The sequence below is a fragment of the Ascaphus truei genome, chromosome 8 (assembly GCF_040206685.1).
Source record: "Ascaphus truei isolate aAscTru1 chromosome 8, aAscTru1.hap1, whole genome shotgun sequence".
Lineage (NCBI taxonomy): Eukaryota > Metazoa > Chordata > Amphibia > Anura > Ascaphidae > Ascaphus > Ascaphus truei.
Window position 1 is genome coordinate 52,903,531 of NC_134490.1, and position 25,497 is coordinate 52,929,027.

At 41.1% G+C, this 25,497-nt stretch overlaps 1 protein-coding gene across 2 annotated transcripts in view; it reads left to right on the forward strand.

The window, feature by feature from the left end:
- Positions 1-17,271, forward strand: part of LOC142501721 (pancreatic lipase-related protein 2-like) — a 34,158-nt gene extending 16,887 nt beyond the window's left edge. For both annotated transcript variants that reach the window (XM_075612003.1, XM_075612004.1), the window contains 7 exons: positions 28-138; positions 248-361; positions 1,463-1,581; positions 2,776-2,905; positions 3,862-3,973; positions 11,246-11,413; positions 15,366-17,271. In XM_075612003.1, coding sequence (XP_075468118.1) covers positions 28-138; positions 248-361; positions 1,463-1,581; positions 2,776-2,905; positions 3,862-3,973; positions 11,246-11,413; positions 15,366-15,498 — 887 coding nt within the window. In that variant the 3' untranslated portion in view covers positions 15,499-17,271. The remainder of the gene's footprint in view (positions 1-27; positions 139-247; positions 362-1,462; positions 1,582-2,775; positions 2,906-3,861; positions 3,974-11,245; positions 11,414-15,365) is intronic.
- The last annotated feature ends 8,226 nt before the right edge of the window (positions 17,272-25,497 follow it).

A 25,497-nucleotide genomic window follows, 5' to 3' on the forward strand; every position in this document is an offset into this window, starting at 1 on the left:
TAACATATTTCTTACCTTTTTATTAAGGATTAGATGCAGCTCGTTTATTCTTTGAAGATACCCCTGAGGAGGTCAGGCTTGATGCATCGGATGCAGACTTTGTTGATGTGATACACACTGACTCAAGCTCACCTTTTGGTAACAGTATATATAAAATAAATAACCGAGACCATCACCCAGCTCATAAAAGATCAATGCCTGAGGGTTCTATAGTAAGGGATAATCCATGATTCTCTCTCTTCTGCAGGACTTGGGATAGGAAAAGCGATTGGTCACTTTGATTTTTACCCTAATGGTGGACAGCATATGCCTGGCTGTGCAAACAAGGCCAACTTCCTTTCCAATCTAGGGAATATCAATGGTAAGAAATGAAAGGATTTGAACTTTCATTTAACACATTTCACTCACCCTTTGAACAATCCTGGTGTGCGGTTACATCTCAAATTCCCTCATAGGCCCACATCCACAAGAGGGTGCTGAGCTTTAGCATGCGTTTACTCAGTCATGTGAATAGGATTAAAGGCCGTCGGATCCTAAAGCTTGGATCTGGACCATATTGGCTATCGTGGCCAAAAAGTCCTGGAGTATCTCTGAAGGCAACCAATTTCCTGAAGTGCCTTCCTGTCAGTTTTGCCAATTGTAATGCATTTAAAGGCACAATCTTTCACGCAGGGGAGCTCTAGTTGTTCCAAATTATTATTATTATTATCTTTATAACACGGCCGCATATTCTGTAGCGCAGTACAAAAGGACAAAAGCAAAATATCAAACATTGACATACATTGTTACAGCAGGTGAGGATGCAAAGTTAAGAACAATTATTATTATTATTCTGTAACATTTCTCAGCATTTCTCTCCGCAGGCATATTTTCTGCAGGAGTCCCCCAGTAGGAACTGAATCACTGAGAAGGGTTACAATAAACTCATTTTATCTTTGCATCTTCAACCAGGTGAGCGCCTGACTCTACACCTGTTGAGCGCCTCACACCTATTATAGGTATAGACCATAAGTCTGAGCATACTGTAGCAATCTAGATGTTTGTAAAGGGTGCCAGTTACTGCGATTTTCCGAACACAATATTGTTTCCATGTAGCTACTTAACTACAGTATATATACTTTACAGTATATATACATTATATACAGTATATATACAGTAACTATACTTTCTAACAGTTTACATCAGTAGTCAAAGTACTATTACAAATGTAGCTGTATATTGCATGATTTCAGCAACATCTATCACCTCGTCCTACACTAGATAAATATTAACCTATACAAATATGGACCAGAGCAATTACCTGAAATGTTTCACAAAGCATGCAAGTATACTGTAGTATGTCTTTTTATTAAAAGTATTTTTTTGCCACAAGAATATATACAGTTTTGAGTATCTTTCAATAATGTGGAGATGGATATATGATTGGTGTTGGACAAAGCAATTTGGTGTTTTTTATTCACAGATATAATTCAAACGATAGCATGTAATCACTTCCGTGCTTTCCAGTACTACACGGAGAGTATCAGAAATCCAAGCGGCTTCCTTAGCTTCCCTTGTCAAAACTATGATATGTTCAACTCGGTGAGTGTCTTTATACTGGATAGAATTGTGTGAATGTCTTCAAAAGGGTTTGTGATTTTTTTTTCTTTTTTACTAACTGTAACAGAGACTTATCCCTGTTAAGAAACTTGCCTCTAATCCAGCAGTGTGCTGGTTAATTGCACACCAGCAATCAACCAACTCCACCTGCCTGATTAGAACTATAGAAAAAGCCTGTTCCCAGAAACAGGAGGATATTCCTGAGCTCACAATTGGAGCTGACCCAGGAAGGACAGACCAGAGAGTTCCCTAGTAGTCCATAACTGGGCTGACCTGGGGAACAAACAGATGTCTTGAGCTGCAAAGAGACTGCAGGCCGACAGCAAGACAAAGGGGACAATATTTCTAAACCCGGATCCTGATATTGCTGTAGCACACAAGGGTGCAGACCCAGGAGAGCAGAGAGGCCTTCTTCTACAGCTACAAGATACAGATAAGACTTTATTATGGAACTGTTGTATATCTTATATATCTATATCTATATATATTTGGGCTGGTAATTAGCTTCGCTAACCACCCAGTTAGAGAGGCTGGGCTACATGTGTAGATATTCTCCAAAGTGGAGTAGGTTTTTCATTTACTTATTTTGAATGTTTTGCTGTGTTAAAGGGACAGGCGCAATAAAGCCTAATTTTAGTTTCACTTTAAACTGTCTCCATTACGTACCTCTACACACGTCTCTTACACTAACTTTCTTGAATTTCATGTTTTTCGCAAAAGCTCAGATTACTTGAAAATTACCCCGTGTTGCCATTTGTGATAGCAATATTGTTTTCATCTGTTTAACCAAATTTAGCAAAAAATAATATTATTTAATTTTGTCAATTCGCCTAAAAAAAAATTAACAAATTAAATGGTCACTCATTCTATAGACAAACATTCTTATCAAGCATTTTTATCCAGAATTGTTGTACCCTTGGTGAAAGTAACAAATGTTTAGACAGCAGATTAAAGATAAGAACCAACTCCAAATGTCTAGACTGTTATTGGCTATTCACCCTTTTCAAGGCAACTTCTATCTCAGGTAAAATAGCTAAATGATGTCTGCAGTCTTCCCTGCAGAGCAAAGCTGCATAAATAGCTCACTTGTCCCTTTACACTACTCACTTCTCTTGTGACGCACCATGGTATCTTTGCATGTACTTAAGTGGTTCTCTTATATACTTCCTTCTCCAGGGCACCTGCTTCCCATGTCCCACAGGGGGATGTCCTTCCATGGGGTACTTTGCAGACTCACCACATGGCATCACGGCCAAACACCAAACTTTTTATTTAAGCACTGGAGGAATTCTCAACCAGTTGCCATGTAAGTCCGAGTCATAAGACACATTTTATTTTCTAAATTTGATTTGGTACATCTTTACCTCACATCACATCCAAGAGACATCCAATGAATGTAAAATCATTGACCATCATGGCTATCAAGTTCAATACATAATAGTGTATGGGAAAGAAATGTCCAACACTGAGTATGTTAAAGATAAAGGAATGATGCACCCAACAATTTGTGTTGTTGTGTGTGAGCTTTCTACTTCTGAGACCTTCAAAGTGTTGACACCTAAGGCTGCGTCCATGCTCCCGAAGACTGCATGGAGGCATGTGTGTGCGGTGCAATCACAATGCTTTAAGACAATGATCGCAGCCATGGACCGCACATGCGACAGCGCGAGGGGGCGTGCAGTGCATGAGGAATCAGTTACATTTCATTCCACGGCGTGACGGTCAGGTCATGTCAGCGGTTCGCCCAAAGGGTGAACCAGCTCCGTGACGTCACGGCCACGCCCCAGACATGCCCCCCATCGCGCCTAGCCTGGCCAGAAAACGCTTCCACTAAACGCAGGTGACAGCACGCACACTCCTCCGCGCGGTCTTCGGGTGCATGCACACAGCCTAAGGCTTTACATAAGTACTTCTATTAGGACATCTATGTTGGTCCAATGGATATAATTTTGGCTGCAAAAAGAAGCAGGTCTTATCATTTTGGCTTACGGTTTCATGCAGCTGGAACTGTTGAGTGCATGATTATATCTCATTTGATATCACAAAATAACTGGCTACAGTTCAAATGAAGGAAAGAGCTGATCACCCCATCACCCGCTGTCTGAGTCTCTTTATTTGTAGGAAAGTCTTTAGTAGTAATGATTCCACATTTGCTGGATGTGGTCACACTCACATAGTATGATCCTTTCTATACACTTTGTGTCATTCTATTGTCTAATTGCCCTTTGCAACGTTACTACATTTCTTCCTTTTCCCCTTCAGGTTGGAGGTATAAAGTTTCAGTTACCCTAAATGGAAAAAATAGCATCCACGGGCAGATCTACATATCTATCTCTGCGACAGGAGGCCGCACAAAACAATATGACGTTATAAAGTACGTATTTACAATCTGTTAAACAATAACATAATCCTTACAGCTCTGAATTATGTCAATAGGCTAACCTGCTATCATGTGCCATACAATCAATGATAGAAATAGGTCAACTTATTCCTCAACCAACTCAAACCAATCAATAATCCCCCAACCACAGCCAAGGCTGTTCTGTTCCGGGGCCCTTTCTCTTTACATAGCCCTACAGCTTTTATGAATGACACGTTTGCTAATGATCTTATAGGTGTAGCCCTTGTACACCCACCCTAAATGACATTGTGGGGTCTGCTTCTTATCTGGCTACTTTCTAGGTGTTGAGTTGTATCTGTTGGTAAACAGGAGGGCTGAGTGCTCCGCAATGTTGTGGGGAGAAACAGGACAGGTTCACAGGTTACCTTAGTTCTTGATTGGTGCAGCGCCTCCAGTCAGCATGGATCTTCTGTGATAGCAGGGATAGTCCATACTGAAACCTTTTCTTCTTCCAGCAACAAGACAGTGAATCACACTGGTTCTGGTACAACTGAATCTTTATTGCATGCAGATGGCATATACAGAACTGATGCATCCTTCCCTCATCTTCCCTTACTCACAGGCACTGACTAGGGCTTGAGGCCCAGACCAGGCCTGATGGACTCCTCCTCGCATCTCCTATTGAGATGGATGGTAGACGTTGCTCACTCCCAGAGGGAGATACAAATCTAGAAAGACCCAGAATTTAGGAAAGTGCCAGTATTTATAGCCTTTGGCTTGAATACTGATGGGTTATCACACCCTGTGTGTGTGATCCAATCAGTACTCATCCCTCTTCTTGTTGTTGCTATGCCCGCCCTTGGATACCACTGCTTATCCAAGTCTGCAAAAGCACACAAGGCCTATTTGAAGGAATTAACCCAACCACTCCCTGCCCAGGAAAAAGACATAGCGGCCGGAAGGCTATGCTATATACGCACCCAACTCCATCCTGGAAAATGTTCTGCAATCTGATTTTTTTACACAACAGTAACTGTGATATTTGGGACAAAAGCTAAAAATATGTAACGCTTCTAATGATATAGCTACTGATTAGCGCAAACTATAATAGTTAGCTCGGCTCGGTTTCCAGCTTTAAATCTTTGGGTGTATAGCTAGATTCCCATCTAATGTTTTCTTTGCATACGGACATCCAAAATGTGTACCAAATCGGGCACACTTATAGAAATAAATCTTGCCTGACTCCCATAGCCATAAAGGATGTTTAACAACAGATTCTAGTGGCATTTATCAATTGACAGTGGTGCTCAACTCCAGTCTTCAGGCCCCCCAACAGGTCAGGTTTTCAGAATATCCCAGCTTCAGCACAGGTCAAAGACTGAGCCTCTGATTGAGCCACCTGGGCTAAAGCAGAGACTGATTGAGTCACCTGTGCTGAAGTTGGGATATCCTGAAAACCTGACATGTTGGGGGGCTTGAGGACTAGCGTTGAGCACCCCTGCATTATGGGGATGCTGTGTATGATAAAGCACCGATAACTCCCCATAGCAAACTTGATAATCTATACCCGAGGTGGGCAAGCCTGTAGCCAATAGCCACAAGTTGCAAATTGGCCATCAAAGTGTGGCTAATTGGAGTTTGCCAAAAAAGCTTAAAAAATGTGACCTAGATCTGATGAAACTTGCTTCTATTACAACGGACAGTGCCCCCGCAATGATTGGAAGAATATCAGGATTTGTTTCTCATTTGAAGCAGCATTTGAGTGAGAATGGCGTGAAAAACATGATGTCCTCTCTTCCATTGCATTCTGCATCAGGAGAATCTGTGTGCTCAGATGCTCGGAACCGACACGTTGAAAACGTTGATGGACATGGTTGTGAAAATCGTGAATTACATCCGAAGTGGAAGTTCCCTCATGCATCGACAGTTTGCCGAGGCCTTGAACGAATGCAGCGATTGTGATTTCGAGGATCTTACTGACTATGCAAATGTGAGATGGTTGAGCAGAGGAAAAGTTCTGGAACAGTTTACCTATTTGCTTCCTCACATTAAAGATTTTTTTTGTTGAGAAACGTCAGATTGAAAACATTTCTGACATTGAGAACCCTTCATGGCAGTGTGATTTACATTTTCTGTGCAATATCATGACTCACTTAAATGAGTTAAACGTGAAGCTGCAGGGAAAGGGTAAGTAATATGTAAGCTAGCACAGCATATTCAAGAATTCAAGTCAAACGTGAACCTCATTCTGGTACAAACTCAGAAGGACGATTTGACCCATTTTGCAAACCCGACTAGATTTCTAGAAAAAAAAATGAGGAGTGTGGTCTACTCGACGTGAAGCGGCAACTCTACGTAAACTGGATAAAAAACCTGTCCCAGAAATTTGAATCACGTTTTTGTGATATCAATGACTTCAAATTGGCATTTAAATTCTTGCGTGATCCATTCCACTTTGATATTACAAATTCAAGCAGAGAAATTTCCACCCTTCTGTCTTTGGACAAGCGCGGGCTTGAAGATGATTTGCTTTCACTTCTGTTACGCTGTGCTCACCACGGACAAGGAGAGACCCCGAAACTGAGGTGAGATGGGTAACAAACTGCACCCACAGCTACGGGGACACGCCTGGAAAGTGGAAAATAGGCGTCTGGAACCGTCTGGGAGTGTAAGATACTCGCCAGACGAGAAGGGAGGTTCCAGAAGATAGTTGGTACCGAGAGCCTGGGGTCCAGAGCCGGGAGGTATGTCGGAATCTGCAAATCGAGGTAAAGGGGTTGGGGAGTCCAGGAGGTCAGGATACAAACCAAGGGTAGAAGTCCAGAGCGGATCCACAGCCAGGCCGGTTCGGTACACAAGGGATCACTAAGGAGACAAAGAGACAGGAACTGAGGCAGGCACGACCGTGGTTAACACAGGTCATACAGAGCTATGCTCAGCCAAAGAATGAATGGCTGAGCAAGGTATAAGTAGGAGGAAGGCCCATAGGGAGAGGGGGTGTAACGAGGGAGCGGCCCCAGGGAAGATAGGGATTGGTAGGGAGAAACTTACCACAGCTGCGCTAGATGTGCAGCTTGTGAGCGGTGCACACGCGGCCTCAGCTGGGGGCGGGAACTCCTCCTGAGGGAGGACGTAAAGGTCCTCGGCCATGCGCGCGCATGCATGCGTTCAGTAGCCGCCGCGGGAAGCAGAGGAGAAGGAAGATCCCGCCCGCGGCGGCGAGGAGGCAGAGCTGGAGCGGAGGCAGGTAAAGTCGCGGGAGGAACCCCCTTAGAGAGAGTTGTTCCCCCGGACCTTACATCTTCACAGTCTGGAACACTTGAAAATTTACCTGAATTCTTCAGTCACAGATATGTGGAAATCGATTCTTACTGACAACGATCTCCCAACTTTGAAAACAAGCATTTCTAAATTATTGCCCATGTTTGGATCAACATGGGTGTGTGAATCGACGTTCTCTACGATGGGATTCAAGTCAAAATACAGATCTCGAAATGTTGATGGTCAATTTGGAGGTGGAGATCAGATGTGCATTGAGTACAGATATTTAGCCAATGTTTCTGCAACTTGTCAGAAAGAAAGATTGTCAAATCTCGCATTAAATTGTCATTTTCAATTTGAAGAATTTTCATAATTTGCGTCTCAGGCAGTTGTAACTTAGTAAACTAAGAAGTTTGGTTATACCTTCACTTTTGGTATGCAGGCTTATGACGCTTTGGCCAAAGGGTTTAACTGAATAACCAAGTAAATATTATTATTATTGAAGTATTTAAACTTTATACTTATTACTTTATGTTTTGTCAATTGGATGTAGCATTGGGCACCCCTGTCTTTTGTTGTATACATTTGCCACGCCCAGTAGCACTCTTTTTGACATAAATATATATTCATGATGTGGTGGGTGCGGGAGTTTGAGCTAGCTGGGAATGTGTGTGTTAATCAATTTCTGACTGGTAACAGTTATATGGAGGTAGGTGGCACCTCCCCCCAGAGCTCACTCCTCCTCACCTTTTTAACTTGGGTGGTCTTTTCACTTTTCTGCAAAGAACATGATCTACTATGGTTGCTTCCCCTCATACAGAGGTAAAGGGAAGGGTTCACAGTGTAGTGGACCAGCATTAATTTGGTTATACCTTGACGTGGTATGCAGGCTTATGACGCTTTGGCCAAAGGGTTTAACTAAATAACCAAGTAAATATTATTATTGAAGTATTTAAACTTTATACTTATTACTTTAGGTTTTGGCAATTGGATGTAGCATTGGGCACCCCTGTCTTTTGTTGTAACTGAGAAGTCAGTATACATGTTTTGAATAAACTTGTTAGAACAGTTTGTGTTGTTTTAAATATTCGATTGAGCAACCTAATTTCTCAAATTTTAACATGGTGTGACTATTTTCACTTCTCATTCGCCACACCTGTGGCTACATTGAAAAATAGGTTGCCCACCTATGATCTACAGTATACAGTTCAATATGCTGCTTTGTCCTAATATGTACTAAAATACACTGTGATATTGTAACCGCACTAGGTTAGCTATTCCTTGAGTCTAGGCGCAAGGTATATTTTACCGGTCTAACTTTCGAATACTTTCTGGACAAGTTCCCAATTATCTGAGCAGGCTTCATATCCCTAAAGTACACAGCAATTATTACCCAGATCACCTTCAAAAGCCTGGTTAGGGCTCAATAAAGAAACTGGTCACACTTCCTTCTCTTACTGAGCACCTCACTTCTGGAACAATTAATCTGCCACCTGCTTAAAGTTGCTGACCATGACATGTGTGGTTTTTTTAAGAAATCAGTTCGATAATATGAGAAAATACTTGTAGCATTCTTTTTTTAAACAACTCTGAATTACATTTTTAATGTATTATATTGTAACAAGCATTTTGTTTTCTATAGCAACCATTTACAAAGTCACCTCACCTTCCTCTTCTGAAATAAGATCTGCACACCCCTTTATGAGCCCTGCCCTCTCTCTAGCAGTGTACCAATTGTATCTAGTGACTGCCTGGTCATATGATCTTCCCCACAGAACTTTGCATCTTTGGTTCTCTTCTACTGCACTGACAGCCATATAGTGAACCCCTGAGCCGAATCTTCGCCGATCGAATAAATAACTTAGCTAATTACTTATCATCGATCAGCAACTTAGCTACTGTCCCAGCCAGCTTTATTCTAAAACTTGCCGGGATAAATGCGAGGCTTTTCTCCGATTTTAAACGGAGTTTCCCTGCAGTTTCCCGCGCGGCGGCCGCTTCAAAAGATAAGCGCTAATTGCGCTTCTCATTGAAAGCGCCTGAGGCGCGGGAAACCAGCCGAAAAGAGCCGTGCGCCGTCCGCGGGTTAAAAATTCCCGCGGTGGCACCCGGTTTAGAATAAATCTGGCCACCACTGTAATTACTTATCATTGTGTGGATTGTATTGATGCACATATTAAAGGGGGGGGGGGGGGCGGCAGCTCTGACTGCTGCTTTAAGATCTTTCAAGACTTCTGCTGTCTCTCACTTTAAACAAATGTGTTTGTAACTATAACTATAGTATCATCACAATATTCAATACCCAGGACAGACATAAAAATGAGAGGTGACTGTCAATATATGTTTTTCCTGGTAAAATAATGTACAAATAAATAAAAATGTACGTCTTCAGGGGTGTTAAGTTAGAAACCCAGATAATTAGGGAATGTATCTAAATACACAGAAAGGGATGTCTAGAGGTCTTGCATGCAGTATCTAGTTCAGGGGTTTTCAACCTTTTGTTGGTTAAAGAACATTGGAATTATATTGTAAAATTCTGGGGAACCTCAAAACCTCTGTCTCTCCCCACTCCCTCCACCCCCCATCTCTCTCCACCCTCCCCTCCCATCTCTCTCTCCACTCCCTCCCCATCTCTCTCTCACCCCCCCCCATCTCTCTCTCCCCCCCCTATCTCTCTCTCCACTTCCCCCCTCCATCTATCTCTCCACTTCCCTCCCCCCCCCATCTCTCTATCTCCACTTCCCCATCTCTCTCTCCACTCCTTCTGTCCCTCTTACACTCCCCTCCCTCTTCCCTCCCCCTCTCACATCCCCCTCTCACACTCCACCCTCTCTTCCCCTCTTAATCCTCCTCTCTCTTCTACTCCCCGTCTCTCTTTTTTTTCTATTGTGCACCTTAAGCATCAAAAATGTTTTTAGTCAGATATATTGGTGCATAAAAATGGGATGCACGACACAGATGTAACGGGTATGTATTGAAAAAAAAGGTATTGTGCGCCAAAAAAATAGTTCAACTTGCGTCAAAATCATCCACCAAGTTGAACCTGGCGTAAACCTGAAATGTCGCTTTATATTGTAAAATATATATATGACGCAGCACAGATGTTTTATTATTTATATAGGTTAACAAAATGTATTATATTCACGGTATGCGTCATAGCTACGAAGTCACCCAACGACCTTCATACATACGACATTGCAGTTTTTTTAACGTTTATACTACCTTTTAAAACTAAAATTGCTGCCCACAAAAATGTCAAATATATTCTAGTAGTGTATGAAGAATTTGTGAACCTGTTAACTGCAGTATAGAAGCCAAACGGCCCGTGTTTTCCTCTGCTGCCGCTGCGCTCTTACACATGACCTTGTTGGTGGTTTGTTCTGTTTCTACCTTGCTGTTTTTTATACCACACCCCTCGTTCTCGGGGAAGCATGCAGCATTGAGTCCCGGAGAAGCATGCAGCATGGAGTCCCGGAGAAGCATGCAGCATTGAGTCCCGGAGAAGCATGCAGCATTGAGTCCCGGAGAAGCATGCAGCATGGAGTCCCGGAGAAGCATGCAGCATGGAGTCCCGGAGAAGCATGCAGCATGGAGTCCCGGGGAAGCATGCAGCATGGAGTCCCGGAGAAGCATGCAGCATGGAGTCCCGGGGAAGCATGCAGCATGGAGTCCCATGGAAGCATGCAGCATGGAGTCCCGGGGAAGCATGCAGCATTGAGTCCCGGGGAAGATGCAGCATTGAGTCCCGGGGAAGATGCAGCATTGAGTCCCGGGGAAGCATGCAGCATTGAGTCCCAGGGAAGCATGCTGCATTGAGTCCCGGGGAAGCATGCAGCATTGAGTCCCGGGGAAGCATGCAGCATTGAGTCCCGGGGAAGATGCTTGTTGTGGGTTCTAGGTACAGATTACAATGTGAAATATCAACTGGGAAGGACAACTGAATTTTGTGTTGCCAATGACACTATTAATGGCCTATTTTCCAGAAGCTGTAAAGTGATATGTATGATCAGTATCCCTCTCTAATTGTGTTTCTTCTATTCTTAGCAATTACCTTGTTCCTGGCAACACTTTTTCTGGCTTTATTGATGCAGAATTTGAATTGGGCGCCATTAGCGATGTGACCTTCAGGTGGTCTCCTCTGCTGTTTAATATATTTCAGTTCCAGTTGGGAGCAGAGCGAATAGAAGTACAAAGTGGAAAAGATGGTAACATGTAAGTGTCGCCAACATTATATGCACCCTTAATATTTGGGCCACACCACATTCTCCTGGGATTATTCATCATCCAGCTGTACTTGGGAGGTTGAAGCTCGTTTCTTCAAATCAATTAGGGTCTGGCTCACAACACTTTAGGTCAGTGGTATGAAACTCAGTCTTTAAGGGCCACCAACAGGTCAGGTTTTAAGGATATACAGCTCCCACAGCCTGTAACAGTCTTTGGCAGACATATATCATGGTGTATACACCACACAGAATATTATGGATGAAGAACACACTAAGGATGTTATGTATTAAAAAGTCTCCCAGCTACAAAACTGGACAAAGTAACAAATCTGCCCGGACAGTGCAATGGGGTGTTTTGCTTTGATACCGTTGGGGTGTTTTTTTTTGCTTTCGTTTTGCCCATTTTGAAGTTGGGAGACATAGGGGGCTATGCACTAAGCAGTGATAAGTCGTTTTAAGAGCGCAAAGTGCTTTTAGAACGTGAAGTTCCGCCGAGCGCTATGCACTGAGCCGCGCAAACAGGCACTTTGCGCTCTAAAACTGGCTTTTTCTTGAAATTTTTTCAAAGTCCAACTTTGATTGTATGATCAGCTGTTTGCGCTGAATCCTGCCCTTCTGCGGGATTCACTAAGCAACGCAAACTGATCGTACGTGAAAGTTGCGCTGAATAAAGCTCACCAGCTAAAGGCAGGTGATAAAAAAGCAGGACTTAGAAAAAATTCTTTGTTTCCCTTTTTGCAGGCGCAAAACCAATACAACAGGCTGGCAGGTGTCCCCGGCTGACCCCGCGGCCGTCCCAGGGTCCCCGCGGTACCAATGTTGTGCCAACAAAAATACTAAACAATATTTCTAACTAAATACACCCCCCTAACACATACAGTACAATAATGTGCAAAATAACTTATCCAGATATGGATAATAGATTATTTGCCCATTATTAAACACTGCATTAGCATACCTAAATAAAGTCAATAAAAACAGTAGCCTGCTAATCCAATCAATACAAGCAGTAACAACATCAACAATTATTTAATTAAACCATTAACCAATGAAACCAATGAATTCCTAAACTAACTAAAAATGAATAGTAACACTAACCAATCAAACCAATTAATTACAACAACATTAATGAATGTAAACATTAAAAGACAAATAAATACATTCAAACAATCTCTGAAAGAACCATAAAACGCATTAGCCAACATAATACAACATTAACTACAAACGAACACCAATCGCAAACATTTTATTACATTAAGCAGGAAAAACACAAACAATTGCATCCATAAGAAACTGACATTAAAAAAACCAACAGCAATACCAAGCCATAAATGTCCCCCAAATATTGTAATAATAATGTATTAATCTGTACCCTAAAGTGGTACAGATTAATATATTATCAGTCAATGCGCCTCCCCCAAAAAATCAACAATCACATCCAATGAAAAAACCTGTAAAAAAAGACATTTACAAACATTCAATATATTATTTACCATTAGAAGCGGTGGCCCTCTGACTCCCGGGGAAACAGGAAGCTCACGTACCTTGAAGGCCTCCAACAGCATCCGATGCCATCCGCCATGAAGATCTGGATCAGGTACCCAAATCTTCTTTTTTCTTTCTTTAATCACCTTCTTCTATCTTCATCTGTCACCATTTCTTGATCTTCTTTCTTCATCTGTCAATCCAAAATACCCCATGTTAAATCCCAGCCGATGCTGTCTCGTCGGCTTCTTGGGCTCAAATGAGGCGTCACGGCCTTAAATATGGCTTGTGACGTCACATTTAGCCTCAAAATGGTTAACAGCCACCTGATTGGCTGTTCAAACCATGTTCCGACTTAAAAAAATTTTTTTACATGACGTCACTTAAAGGGAATGATGCCAGCCAATCAGAATGACTGTGCTTCATTTGCCTTTAAGATGACGTCACGAAATCCAAGATGGCCGGCGTCACATGGTATTTCAGCCAATCAGAGTGTGGAATTGGTTCCCAAAATCTGATTGGCTGAAATACCATGTGATGCCGGCTTCGTGACGTCATCTTAAAGGCAAATGAAGCACAGCCATTCTGATTGGCTTGCATCATTCCCTTTAAGTGACGTCATGTCAAAAAAAAATTCAAGTCGTAATATGGTTTGAACAGCCAATCAGGTGGCTGTTAACCATTTTGAGGCTAAATGTGACGTCACAAGCCCTATTTAAGGCCATGACGCCTCATTTGAGCCCAAGAAGCCGACGAGACAGCATCGGCTGGGATTTAACATGGGGTATTTTGGATTGACAGATGAAGAAAGAAGATCAAGAAATGGTGACAGATGAAGATAGAAGAAGGTGATTAAAGAAAGAAAAAAAAGAAGATTTCGGTACCTGATCCGGATCTTCATGGCGGATGGCATCGGATGCTGTTGGAGGCCTTCAAGGTACGTGAGCTTCCTGTTTCCCCGGGAGTCGGAGGGCCATCGCTTCTAATGGTAAGTAATATATAGAATGTTTGTAAATGTCTTTTTTTACAGGTTTGTTCATTGGATGTGATTGTTGATTTTATGGGGGAGGCACATTGACTGATAATATATTAATCTGTACCACTTTAGGGTACAGATGAATACATTATTATGACAATATTTGGGGGGCATTTATGGCTTGGTATTGCTGTTGGTTTTTTTAATGTCAGTTTCTTATGTGGATGTCATTGTTTGTATTTTTCCTGCTTAATGTAATAAAATGTTTGCGATTGGTGTTCGTTTGTAGTTAATGTTGTATTATGTTGGCTAATGCGTTTTATGGTTCTTTCAGAGATTGTTTGAATGTATTTTTTTGTCTTTTAATGTTTACATTCATTAATGTTGTTGTAATTAATTGGTTTGATTGGTTAGTGTTACTATTCATTTTGAGTTGGCTTAGGAATTAATTGGTTAATGGTTTCATTAATTTATTGTTGATGTTGTTACTGCTTGTATTCATAGGATTAGCTGGCTGCTGTTTTTATTGACTTTATTTAGGTATGCTAATGCAGTGTTTAATAATGGGCAAATAATCTATTATCCATATCTGGATAATAGTAATTTTGCACATTATTGTACTGTATGTGTTAGGGAGGAGGGCGGGAGGGGGGTCGTGTATTGATGTTTGTTAATTCTTTTTTAAATATACATTTTAATTATAGTGTAAATGTGCAGGGGGTCTCCGGAGCTGACCCGCGTTGGTTTTATGGTCCGAGGACCCCCTACTTCAGGAGATACAGGCCCCGTTATGGGGTGCCGGTATCCCCTGCACTTTCAAGCGTCCGCGTCACGTGTCCGGGACATTGAAATTCTACAGGGGATACCGGCACCCCATAACGGGGCCTGTATCTCTTGAAGTAGGGGGTCCTCGTACCTGAAACCAATGCGGTTCAGCTCGGGAGACCCCTTGCTCATGTACACTATAATTAAAATGTATTTATTTATTGTACGATCGCCTGTAACAGCCTTGCATGGAGATGGCAAATCTCCATGCAAAAGTTACAAGCGGCTTTTTTTTCAATCAGCTAGCGTACGGGAACTTTAAGTGCAATAGCAGGGGGGAAATACATTGCAAGCACGATAAGCCAGTTTTGGGCACGTCCGATAAAAAATGGGCTCAGGGCCTTAGTGAATCACGCCGCCGGCTTCATTTTTTTATTGGACGTGCTAATTTTTTTCAGGCCGGCGCGAAAGGTCGGAGCTTACTGCATAGCCCCCTTAACCCTCTAAGTATATAAAGAATATTAATTTGACCATAAGGTGTTTAACCTGTTGCATAATGCAGCTTCTTTTGCAAAGTCTGTGTAAAGGCAAAAAGCCAAATGCCTCATTTGTTGACAGAAATGTTAAGTCTTTAAGGAAATCAAAACATAATGCACTTGTTAAGGATAGTGAATATGCCAGAATAAGGGTTCTGACTTTTCTTTGCTTCCCACAGCTCTGCTGCATGCTCCACTGGAACAGTCAGAGAGGATGTTCTGCAAACTCTAACTCCATGCTGGAATAAGTTTGCTATGCACCAGACTGCTGCTTCTAGTCCAGACTCAAAATTGATCAAAAGTGAATTTTAGTAGCACTACTTTACATTTCGTCCTGACTATACAGTACAGTATATACACCCCACACATCTTCATTCGCAAATGGCTTGTTTTCCCCTGTCTTATTAATGACCGAAGTAGCAGCATGTTAATATTGGAGGCCCTCACCAACACTAAAGAGGAAACAGACCGGGGAAGATTGCTCTATGTTAGTATATTTATAGTACATAATATTCCCACAAAATAGCAACATTCTGCACTGTTTGGTTGATTCAACAATTTGGAACGGTCCACGGTGAAGGATATTAGTTTGCTACTGTACCAGACAATACTTCTTAAACATTGTAAATTACTGACTGACCAATGCATATTGAAATTCAGATATTTTGTATTTTATGACAAAACACAGATTTACCAAATCCATCTGTTGTGAGAAAAATGTGATGTTACTCTAGCAGTAAAGCAATTAGAGAAAACATACTTTCAATAGAATAGGATCTCTATAATTGATTCATCTATAAATGGGCTTAGACAATATAATGATCATAATAGATATGTTTTGTGATAATGAGAAATAAGAAGCCAAAATGTAAACTGAAATGTCTTTAAGCAGTTCAAGCTGTCATTTTTTTTAAATCCCCTTTAATATGTGCATCAATACAATCCACACAATGATAAAGTAATTAGCTAAGTTGATTGATCCGTTCTCCTGTGATCGATTGGCGAAGATTCAGCTCGGGGTTTACTCAATGACTATCTTGGGTCCTCTTCTGCAGCACTGACAAAGTTCTGTGGCGAAGATCATGTTACCAGGCAGTCACTAGATACAATTGGTGCAGTGCCCACCATGGACTCGGCCTTACTCCCACCTCCCCAACAGTGCAAGATCTTTGCCACGCGTTCCTGTTTGTGATCATTTATTGCCAATATTCCCAGCAGTTTGAGCTGCAAACTGTAACAATAGATAATATAATAGCAACCTGCAACACTTGCCAATAGGAAACCTTGACATTATCCCTTGCGGCTTCCTATTGGCCCACGTGACCAGGACATTTAAACCTATGGAGCTGCTACCGCCACCCCCTACGGAGGTAAGTTTCTCGGGGAGCAGGGGGTCCCCAGAGCTGAAATTAACAGTTCAGCTACTGAAAACCCCTGCGTCCAGCCTAAGGGGGAACTTTTTTGGAGACAATTCTATTTTGAACACTTTCAAACGTGTATGAGACACTGGTGATAAGCTTATATGAATATAGATCTCTGAATAGACTCTCGCCTTTTTACACTAAACGTCCTCTGGACTAGTGTCGGCTCGTAGTGATGAGCTTATAGCCATTAATGGACCCAGAAAAAACTCTTGCCAGACATTATGCAAAGTGTAAATTGTTTTATTAGCTATAGGTGTAGATATAGGAATGATTGGATACAATCCTTAGAATATTACAACAGCTCCCATAATTATTGAAACTCAGTCACATAAATAAGTGTACATTTATGAATAATAAGATATATACATTCCCCATCAACCTAATATATTATTTCATGGCAGAAGACAAGTTGAAGCATCAAGTAAGCAAGTGCTGGTCACATAAATTGCATTGTTGACAACACATACTGTAGGTTTTTTCTGCTAGACTATTACATCTTTCAGGGGACGCACAAAGCAACACCCACAAGGGGACCCACGCCTTTTATTCTCAGCCTTTATGTGATATGAAATGAGTCACTGGGTCTTCCATACGCAGGGTATTTACAGTATTAGGCAGCGGTCCCAGTGTGTACAGTAGCACGCGTACCCGGCGGGGGGGGGGGGGGGAGGGGCGGCACATACACAGTGCTTCACCACGATCTGCGGTCTGGAAGAAGATGCAGGAGATTGTGACTGGGGCGTGGCTGGGGATTTCCAGGGGTGTGGCCATGATCTCACGCAGCTGGTTCACCCTCATTGGCTGAACCGCCGGCAGGGGCGGGGCCACCCCTCCGTCGCAAATTGTAAATACAATTTGAATGTCTTTGGAAAAACTTGTCGTACAGCGCGGCTGCACATTCCGCGCGAAGGTACATACTGGGCCCAGCCCCATTGAGGGATGGTGCTTATCCGCGCAGCGCACGCAGACGCGTTCACTGTAGAAGGCACTGGGACCACGGCCTTATTCTTAAGTAAGCTATTGACTAGAGAATGGATTTGATCCACAGCGGTGCGCACAGGTAAACCAAGAATCTCATCCCCAAACAGCACCATTTACTGGGAAATAATGTATATATAGCTAATAAAACAAACATGCTTGAATTCTTTGTCCCTGGAAGGACCCTGCATTGACAGGGGTCTTTCAAACATCTCACCACTCCACATGGAGTGGGGAAGCAGAATGTCAACAGCTGTAAGTGTTGCGGAGGGTTAAGTGGTTAGTAGGAAGGTTACTACAAGAGGGAAGAGCTTTTTATATTTTTACATAAGAATGAAAAAGCTGCTACAAAAAAAAAAAAAAAACATTTTCACCATGAGGGCACCTTTCCTAATGGTGGCAAGTCTCAGCAGGTGAGAGAATCCCATTATGAGCAATAATAATAAATCGCTTTACTAAGCCATTATCATTTGGATGCAGAATGGGTGAGTCCGTGAACTCTCCCTGCACCTCGTCTCCAGGTAGCACCTGCTAATGAAAACACTGCACACAAAGCAACAGACTGCTCCGAATTACATAACTGCTCTGCATTTACCTTGACGGACCTACCTTGCACCCTTATGAGGCCCATTATGTTAGAAGCAGGGGGTCGGGCTCTACGCTACTAGCAGACACATTCATTTATTCTAACATGCTGTTTTATGTCAAATGCAAAAAACAGCGCTACATACAGTAGCTGCACTTAACCACTACAATGCACAGATCTCAGCCTTTTTTTTGTTTTATCTGAAATCACAAGGCCAATTTTTAGCATACCAACGATAAATGGTTTTGTATTTTATTGGCGGAAAATATCCACTTGTCCTCCAGACACATTTACAACATGCATATAGTTGTGTTAATTTTCTTTAAACTATTCACATACTGTATAATAAATATACAGCCCAACCCCCTTATAACGCTGTGCTTGGGGTCCAAAGAAACACATCGCGCTATAAGCGGATCGCGTTAGAAATAATGTACAATTGTATGCATTGTACAATAAAATATTTAAGATACCAATAATCGTGTTGTAAAGTATTCATAAATACGAAAATTGGGAGCCACGCTTGCATCGCGTTATCAGCGGATTCGCGTTGTAACGGATCGCGTTATAACGGGGTTGAGCTGTACTTGCAATAAGGCACATGTGGACTTGGGTTGCTATAAAGCTGGGGGGACCAACTCCAGTCCTCAAAGCCACCAACAGGTCAGGTTTTCAGGATCGCCAAAGACTGAGCCACTGATTGAGCCACCTGTGCTGAAGCAGTGATATCCTGAAAACCTGACCTGCTGGTGGCCCTTGGAAACTGGAGTCGGCCACCCCTGCTTTGTAGCAACCCTACTCCCGTTGCATGAAGGCACCCCATAAAATCGGGTGTCCTAACATTGAAATAAATTCATGGCAATAAGCCACTACAGAAGTTTGGAATTTATTATATAAGTCCTGTTCCTCTTAAGCACTTTAATCATTTCCAAATTGGTGGGTTGCATGCGTAGTAAAATTGGTCCTGCAGGGTTTGCCCTTCAGATCCCTGGTAAGAGGTTAATTTGTCAGCATATAATACGACCTTGAGTTCATATCATACGTGTTGCTGTTTTTCAGCAGTTCACACCGGATTTGTGATGGCAGCAGTCACATTATTCCTGCAAATTGTGAGGCTGTCCCAGTGCACCTTGCTGTCACGAATGGGTTTCATTAAAATAAGTCAAAATAATGCACATTAGGAGTTATTTACTCATTTTTCCTAACTACAAAACTGGGGGAACAGTTGAACAATGAAATTGCACATTATATATCAATGAAAAACATCATAAAAGGATACGAAACTTGTTTTCTTAAATCTTGGGTGATTTTTTTGCTCCACTTGTGCCCCAGTTATGTAGATGGCTAGACCCCAGATAATCTTTTTTTGGATCTATAGTACTAATTTTCTCACTAAATGATTCATCTCCCCTTCTACTCGCCTCAAGTATTTGATCTGTGAAGAGTTAAAACGTGCTGGAGACATCAAAGGGTCGGTGTATCAAGTTCTTTAAACGCACCTAAACTTCAAAGATCTCCCGCTAATATTTGAATTAAATTGTAAGAAACTAGTTACTCAAATTATTTCCCCCCCCACTTGTTCAGATCTATTTATCAAAGAGATTTACACCCCTTCAGGCAGATTTTCACAGCAGAGGAGTTTAAAAACCTATACATTCCATTATTTAACCTTTTAAGCATAGTAACAGCCTCTTAACTTCATAACCACTCCTTATATCACACACTGGGGTCGATTCACTAAGCTCCGTTAAAGCTGCAGTTCAGTCAATATCCTGCATGTTTGTTTTTTTTAATAAATCAGTTCTGTAGTAAGAAAAAATACTTTTAGCATTTTCTGTTTTTAAAAAAACAACTTTGAAAGACCAATTTTCTTGTATTCTATTTTAACAGCCATTTGCTAAGGCACTGCCCCTTCTTGTCCTGTCACAAGCTCTGGCACACCCCTTTGTCAGCCCCGCCCTCCCTCTAGCACATGTCAGTGCAGGAGTGCTCATGAATATTCATGAGCTTCCACTACCAGTCAAGCAGATTATAAACAAATGCCAGCTTTTAATATGTCACCAAATTTCGACCTATCAATACATGGAAAACGAATTGAGCTGCAGCTATACTGTTCTTTAGGTAATTAGAGATTGCACACATGAAACTATTGAAGTAAAAAAATAAATGTAAAAAAAAAAAAAAAAAAAGACTGAACTGCAGCTTTAAGTGGCTTTAAGAGTGCAAAGTACCCTTTAAGACAGATAAGGCTGCAGTGAGATTCACTATGCAGTGATAACTGTGCTTTATCGCTCTTAAAAGGGCTTTCTTCAGCCCTTGGCGCAAATTGCACACGATCAGGCTATAGCGCTGCTTTTTGCCAGTACAGGAGATTCAGTAAGCAGCGCTAAGTGAATCGGCCTTAAAAAACGTGCCTAACAAACGCGCCAGCTAAAGGCAGGCGCAAAAGGAGCTGGACTTACAAAATATTTCTTTGTTTACCTTTTTGCAGGCACACCATCCATACAACAGGCCCGCGGATGTCCCCGGCTGACCCCGCGGGGGTCACTTGTAAAGCCCCCATGTCACGTGACCGGGACATTTACATTCTGCAGGGGATACCGGCACCCCATAACGGGGCCTATATCTCCTGAAGTAGGGGGTCCCCAGACCTGAAACCAATGCGGTTCAGCTCAGGAGACCCCCTGCTCATGTACACTAGTATTAAAAATCATATTTGTACAGCACGATCGCCTGTAAGAGCCGTGCATTGAGACGCAGCGTCTCCATGCAGTTCTTACAGGCTGCTTTGTTGATAATAGTTATCGTGCTATCTAACTTTAAGCACGATAGCGGGGGGGGAAGAAGGTGCTCGCGCGATATGGCCCTTTTGCGCAAGGCAGGCCGAAAACGCGAAAAACAGCCTTAGTGAATAGCGCTTATGGCTTCACCCTTTTACGCCCGAGCGATGTAACCCATTTCAGCGCTAATTAACATAGCCTAGTGAATCGGCCCCACTGAGTGTTACAAAATACACACTACAAGTAGTGGATAAACTAAAATATACAAGTTCCAAATACCTCTTTGCATCTGTTGAATGCAGAGGTGGGCAACTCCAGTTCTCTAGGGCCACCAACAGGCCAGGTTGTAAGGATATCCCTGCTTCACACAGGTCACTCAGTCAAAGACTGAGCCAGCTGTGCTGAAGCAGGGATATCCTTACAACCTGACCTGTTGGTGACCCTTGTGGACTGGAGTTGCCCACCTCTGGCCTAATGGCAAAAAAAAAAAAACATTTTATTTGTTTGATACATATTCTTCAGGGTTATTTAACACTGGCCAAGCTTTTGCAGCCAAACAATGTAAAACATTTGTATTTGTTAAGTATAATATCATAACCTCCTCCCCCATAGACATGAAGCTGTGACAACATATTGGAGGTTTTCTGTGCGATTCCATTTTAATATTTCACAATATGCCACTGTATTTTACACATGTACATGGTCCAGAAAGGGGGGTGGTTCTGTACTCCCACAGAATTACACAATAAATTCCAATTTACCGCAGTGCCTTTTTATTTATTGCATGTAGCTCACAATTTAATTCACATTACACAACCCGCTAAGCAATATACAGTACTTTTAGCTCTGCTACCAATGAAGGAATTCCCTCCCTAATTAGGGTCTTGGGAAGGTGGTTTCCTACTGTACCCCTGGACACACGAGATTTCAGAGCAGTTCCTATATCAGTGCTCAGAGTATACAAATCTATTTTTAAACCATATAATGATGTATAGCAACATCTGGTAAGTCCGGACACGTTAATATAATCATGAAGGTAATAATCAAGATTGATGAAAAAGTGATACTGTGCTCCAGAGAAAAAGCTCGCAGGGGATGCCTGCGGCCTCACAAATGTGATGACTCAAGGGGCGGCGCCTCTGGCCGGAGTTACTATTGCACAACATTATAAAATGGAAACATATCATGAATGCACCTATGTGCAAATACAAAAAGTGCACAAAATCTCGCAATCCCATTATCAGTCAATGTGAATATAGTAACAGCATTTAAACAACATCCACGTTTTTAATGGATAACAAAAACTATCACATAAAGTTGACTGTGTAAATTATTAATGATTTTAATTTTTTTGTTTTTTGAGAGACATGGATAAACAAATACATACATATATATACACATATAAATATATGGGGGGAAAAGGAATCCGCTTAAGAGCACTCAGGTATACCATATGAAAAATAACAATTTATTAATTGACACAAAGAAGATTTAGAAAACAGTACAAGATTAAAAACAAATGTAAGGCTAGGACCCCTGTCACGGATACTGCCCAATGGAAACACTGTAGCAAAACTAAGGGATAAACTCACAATGTAAACCCTAATGTCATTTATAGACAATAATATCCAAAACACTTAAATAGGCAGAAATCTCAAATACAGGCTGTTATATTCACAGGCACCTATGGCATGCATACAGTATAATGCGTCCTAAAGGACATGGAGTGATAAGTCCGTGTATACTTGACTACCTCAACAAGCATTAAGTCTGCTTCCTAAAAGCAGATATAAAAACAAAGACCAACAGCAAAAAGGGGTCCTGCCTAGCACTCCCATCTCAAAAGAGTGCTAGGCTGGACCCCTATATTATGCTGTCACGTAATTATGCTACCTAACACTGCTGCTATGATTTTTTCTGGACATTGAAACACTTTTTCATTACAGTTACACTTGCAATACACAGGTTGTTTATCCAGCACTCTATTGAGAGGTTGCATTCTATTCATGTCATTTGCATGTGAATTGTTCTATGTTTGGAGTGACCCTCTTAGCACTGTTACCAATTTCCCTCAGGGATTTTTTTGCTGTTGGTCTTGGTTTTTATATCTGCTTTTAGGAAGCAGACTTAATGCTTGTTGAGGTAGTCAAGTATACACTGACTTATCACTCCATGTCCTTTAGGACGCATTATACTGTATGCATGCCATAGGTGCCTGTGAATATAACAGCCTGTATTTGAGATTTCTGCCTATTTAAGTGCTTTGGATATTATTGTCTATATATGACATTAGGGTTTACATTGTGAGTTTATCCCTTAGTTTTGCTACAGTGTTTCCATTGGGCAGTATCCGTGACAGGGGTCCTAGCCTTACTTTTGTTTTTAATCTTGTACTGTTTTCTAAATCTTCTTTGTGTCAATTAATAAATTGTTATTTTTCATATGGTATACCTGAGTGCTCTTAAGCGGGTTCCTTTTTTCTCACATTATTACTAACCCGTGAGCACCGCCTATCATCGTAATTGTTCCATTATATATTGGCTTATGGTGACCTTGATATTGTTAGAGTGGATGCGAGGTTATTTCTCCCCTTTTTTCACATATAAATATATATACACCTTTGGGAAAAAGGCCTATTACTGGCAATATTTAAATTGAAATAATAGTTTAAATATGGAAAGTAATAGGCCATTTAAAGGAATATATATATATATATATATATATATATATATATATATATATATATATATATATATATATGCAAATATAGCTGTATGCTCATCTGCATGTCTTAGGCAGGTCTGCAAAACCCCGCCTTTCCCCATTATCACCCAGCATACAGCACTTCCACTGCAGCAAGGGATTCTGGGAAATGACATGCAAATGAGCACACAGTGTCACTTTTTGCCTCAATAACCATTTTTAACATGGTTCCCTATAGGCTTAAGCTTGCTGCATGGTCACAGCTTTGAGCACAGCCAGGGTTAAGGTGCATACCCAGAAAACCACCCACTATATATATATATATATATATATATATATATAAAAAAGAGAAGCGCCAGCTCCATAGCATAATACTGTATAAAAATTCAAATTTATTAAAAAAACAACAAGAGAGGCCGCCAGGACATGCACTCACTTCAATGTGTAAAAAACATTCATTGGAGACAATCTGTAAGCCTTCAGGAACCATGGAGGGGAAATGCAGCCAGAGAGTATTGCAGATGATGTGCAATGGAGTAAGTGATAAGAAGCTGAAACTTATTCAGTTGGGATGAATGACGGACCGGGAGAGGGGAAGGGGAGTATTATGCTATGGAGCTGGCGCTTCTCTTTTTTTCATAGATTTCCATGATCTGGCTAGATCATCATAGAAGCTTGCCTACTCCATACTGTTTAACACACATTACCAGCTAGCTCAAACTCCCACACCCACCACATCATGAATATATATTTATGTCAACAAGAGAGCTACCGAGTGTGGCAATTGTACATAACAAGAGACAGGGGTGCTCAATACTACATCCCATTGACAAAATAAATATGGTGAAAAGTATAAAGTAAAATACTTCAATAATAATAATAATTACTTGGTTATTTCGTTAACCCTTTGGCCAAAGCGTCATAAGCCTGCATACCAACGTCAAGGTATAACCAATAAAAATGCAGGTCCTACACTACACTGTGAACCCTTCCTTTTACCTCTGTAAGAGGGGAAGAACCATTATAGGTCTTGTTCCTGCAGCAAATGAAAAGACCTCCCAAGTTAAAAAGATGAAGGAGGAGGAGTGAGCTCTGGGGGGAGATGCCACCAGCCTCCAAATGACTGCTACCAGTCAGACATAGATTAACACACATTCCCAGCTAGCTCAAACTCCCACACCCACCACATCATGAATATATATTTATGTCAACCAGAGCACTACTTTTTGTTTTCTGTTATATATATATATATATATATATATATATATATATATATATATATATATATATATATATATATATATATATATATATTATCCATGTCTCACAAAACTAAAAATTATTAATAACATAAGATTGATTTCATCTATATAAGTATCACTTCCATTAAAAAAATCAATATTTTTAATATTATAATTTGTTTTTACACATTTTTAATCATTTACACAGTCAACTTTATGTGATAGTTTTTGCTATTCATTAAAAACGTGAATGTTGTTTAAATGCTGTTACTATATTCACATTGACTGATAATGGGATTGCGAGATTTTGTGCATTTTTTGTATTTGCACATAGGTGCATTCATGATATTTTTCCATTTTATAATGTTGTGCAATAGTAACTCCGGCCAGAGGCGCCGCCACATGAGTTCTGTCAGTTTTTTAGTGGTTTCCCCCACAGTGGGGACCGGTTTCGACGGAGCATCTGATCTGAGAAACCTATTTAATCCCATTCTTCACAGAGGCACATTACTCTGACAAAGCGCAATATATATATATATATATATATATATATATATATATATATATATATATATATATATATATATATATATATATAT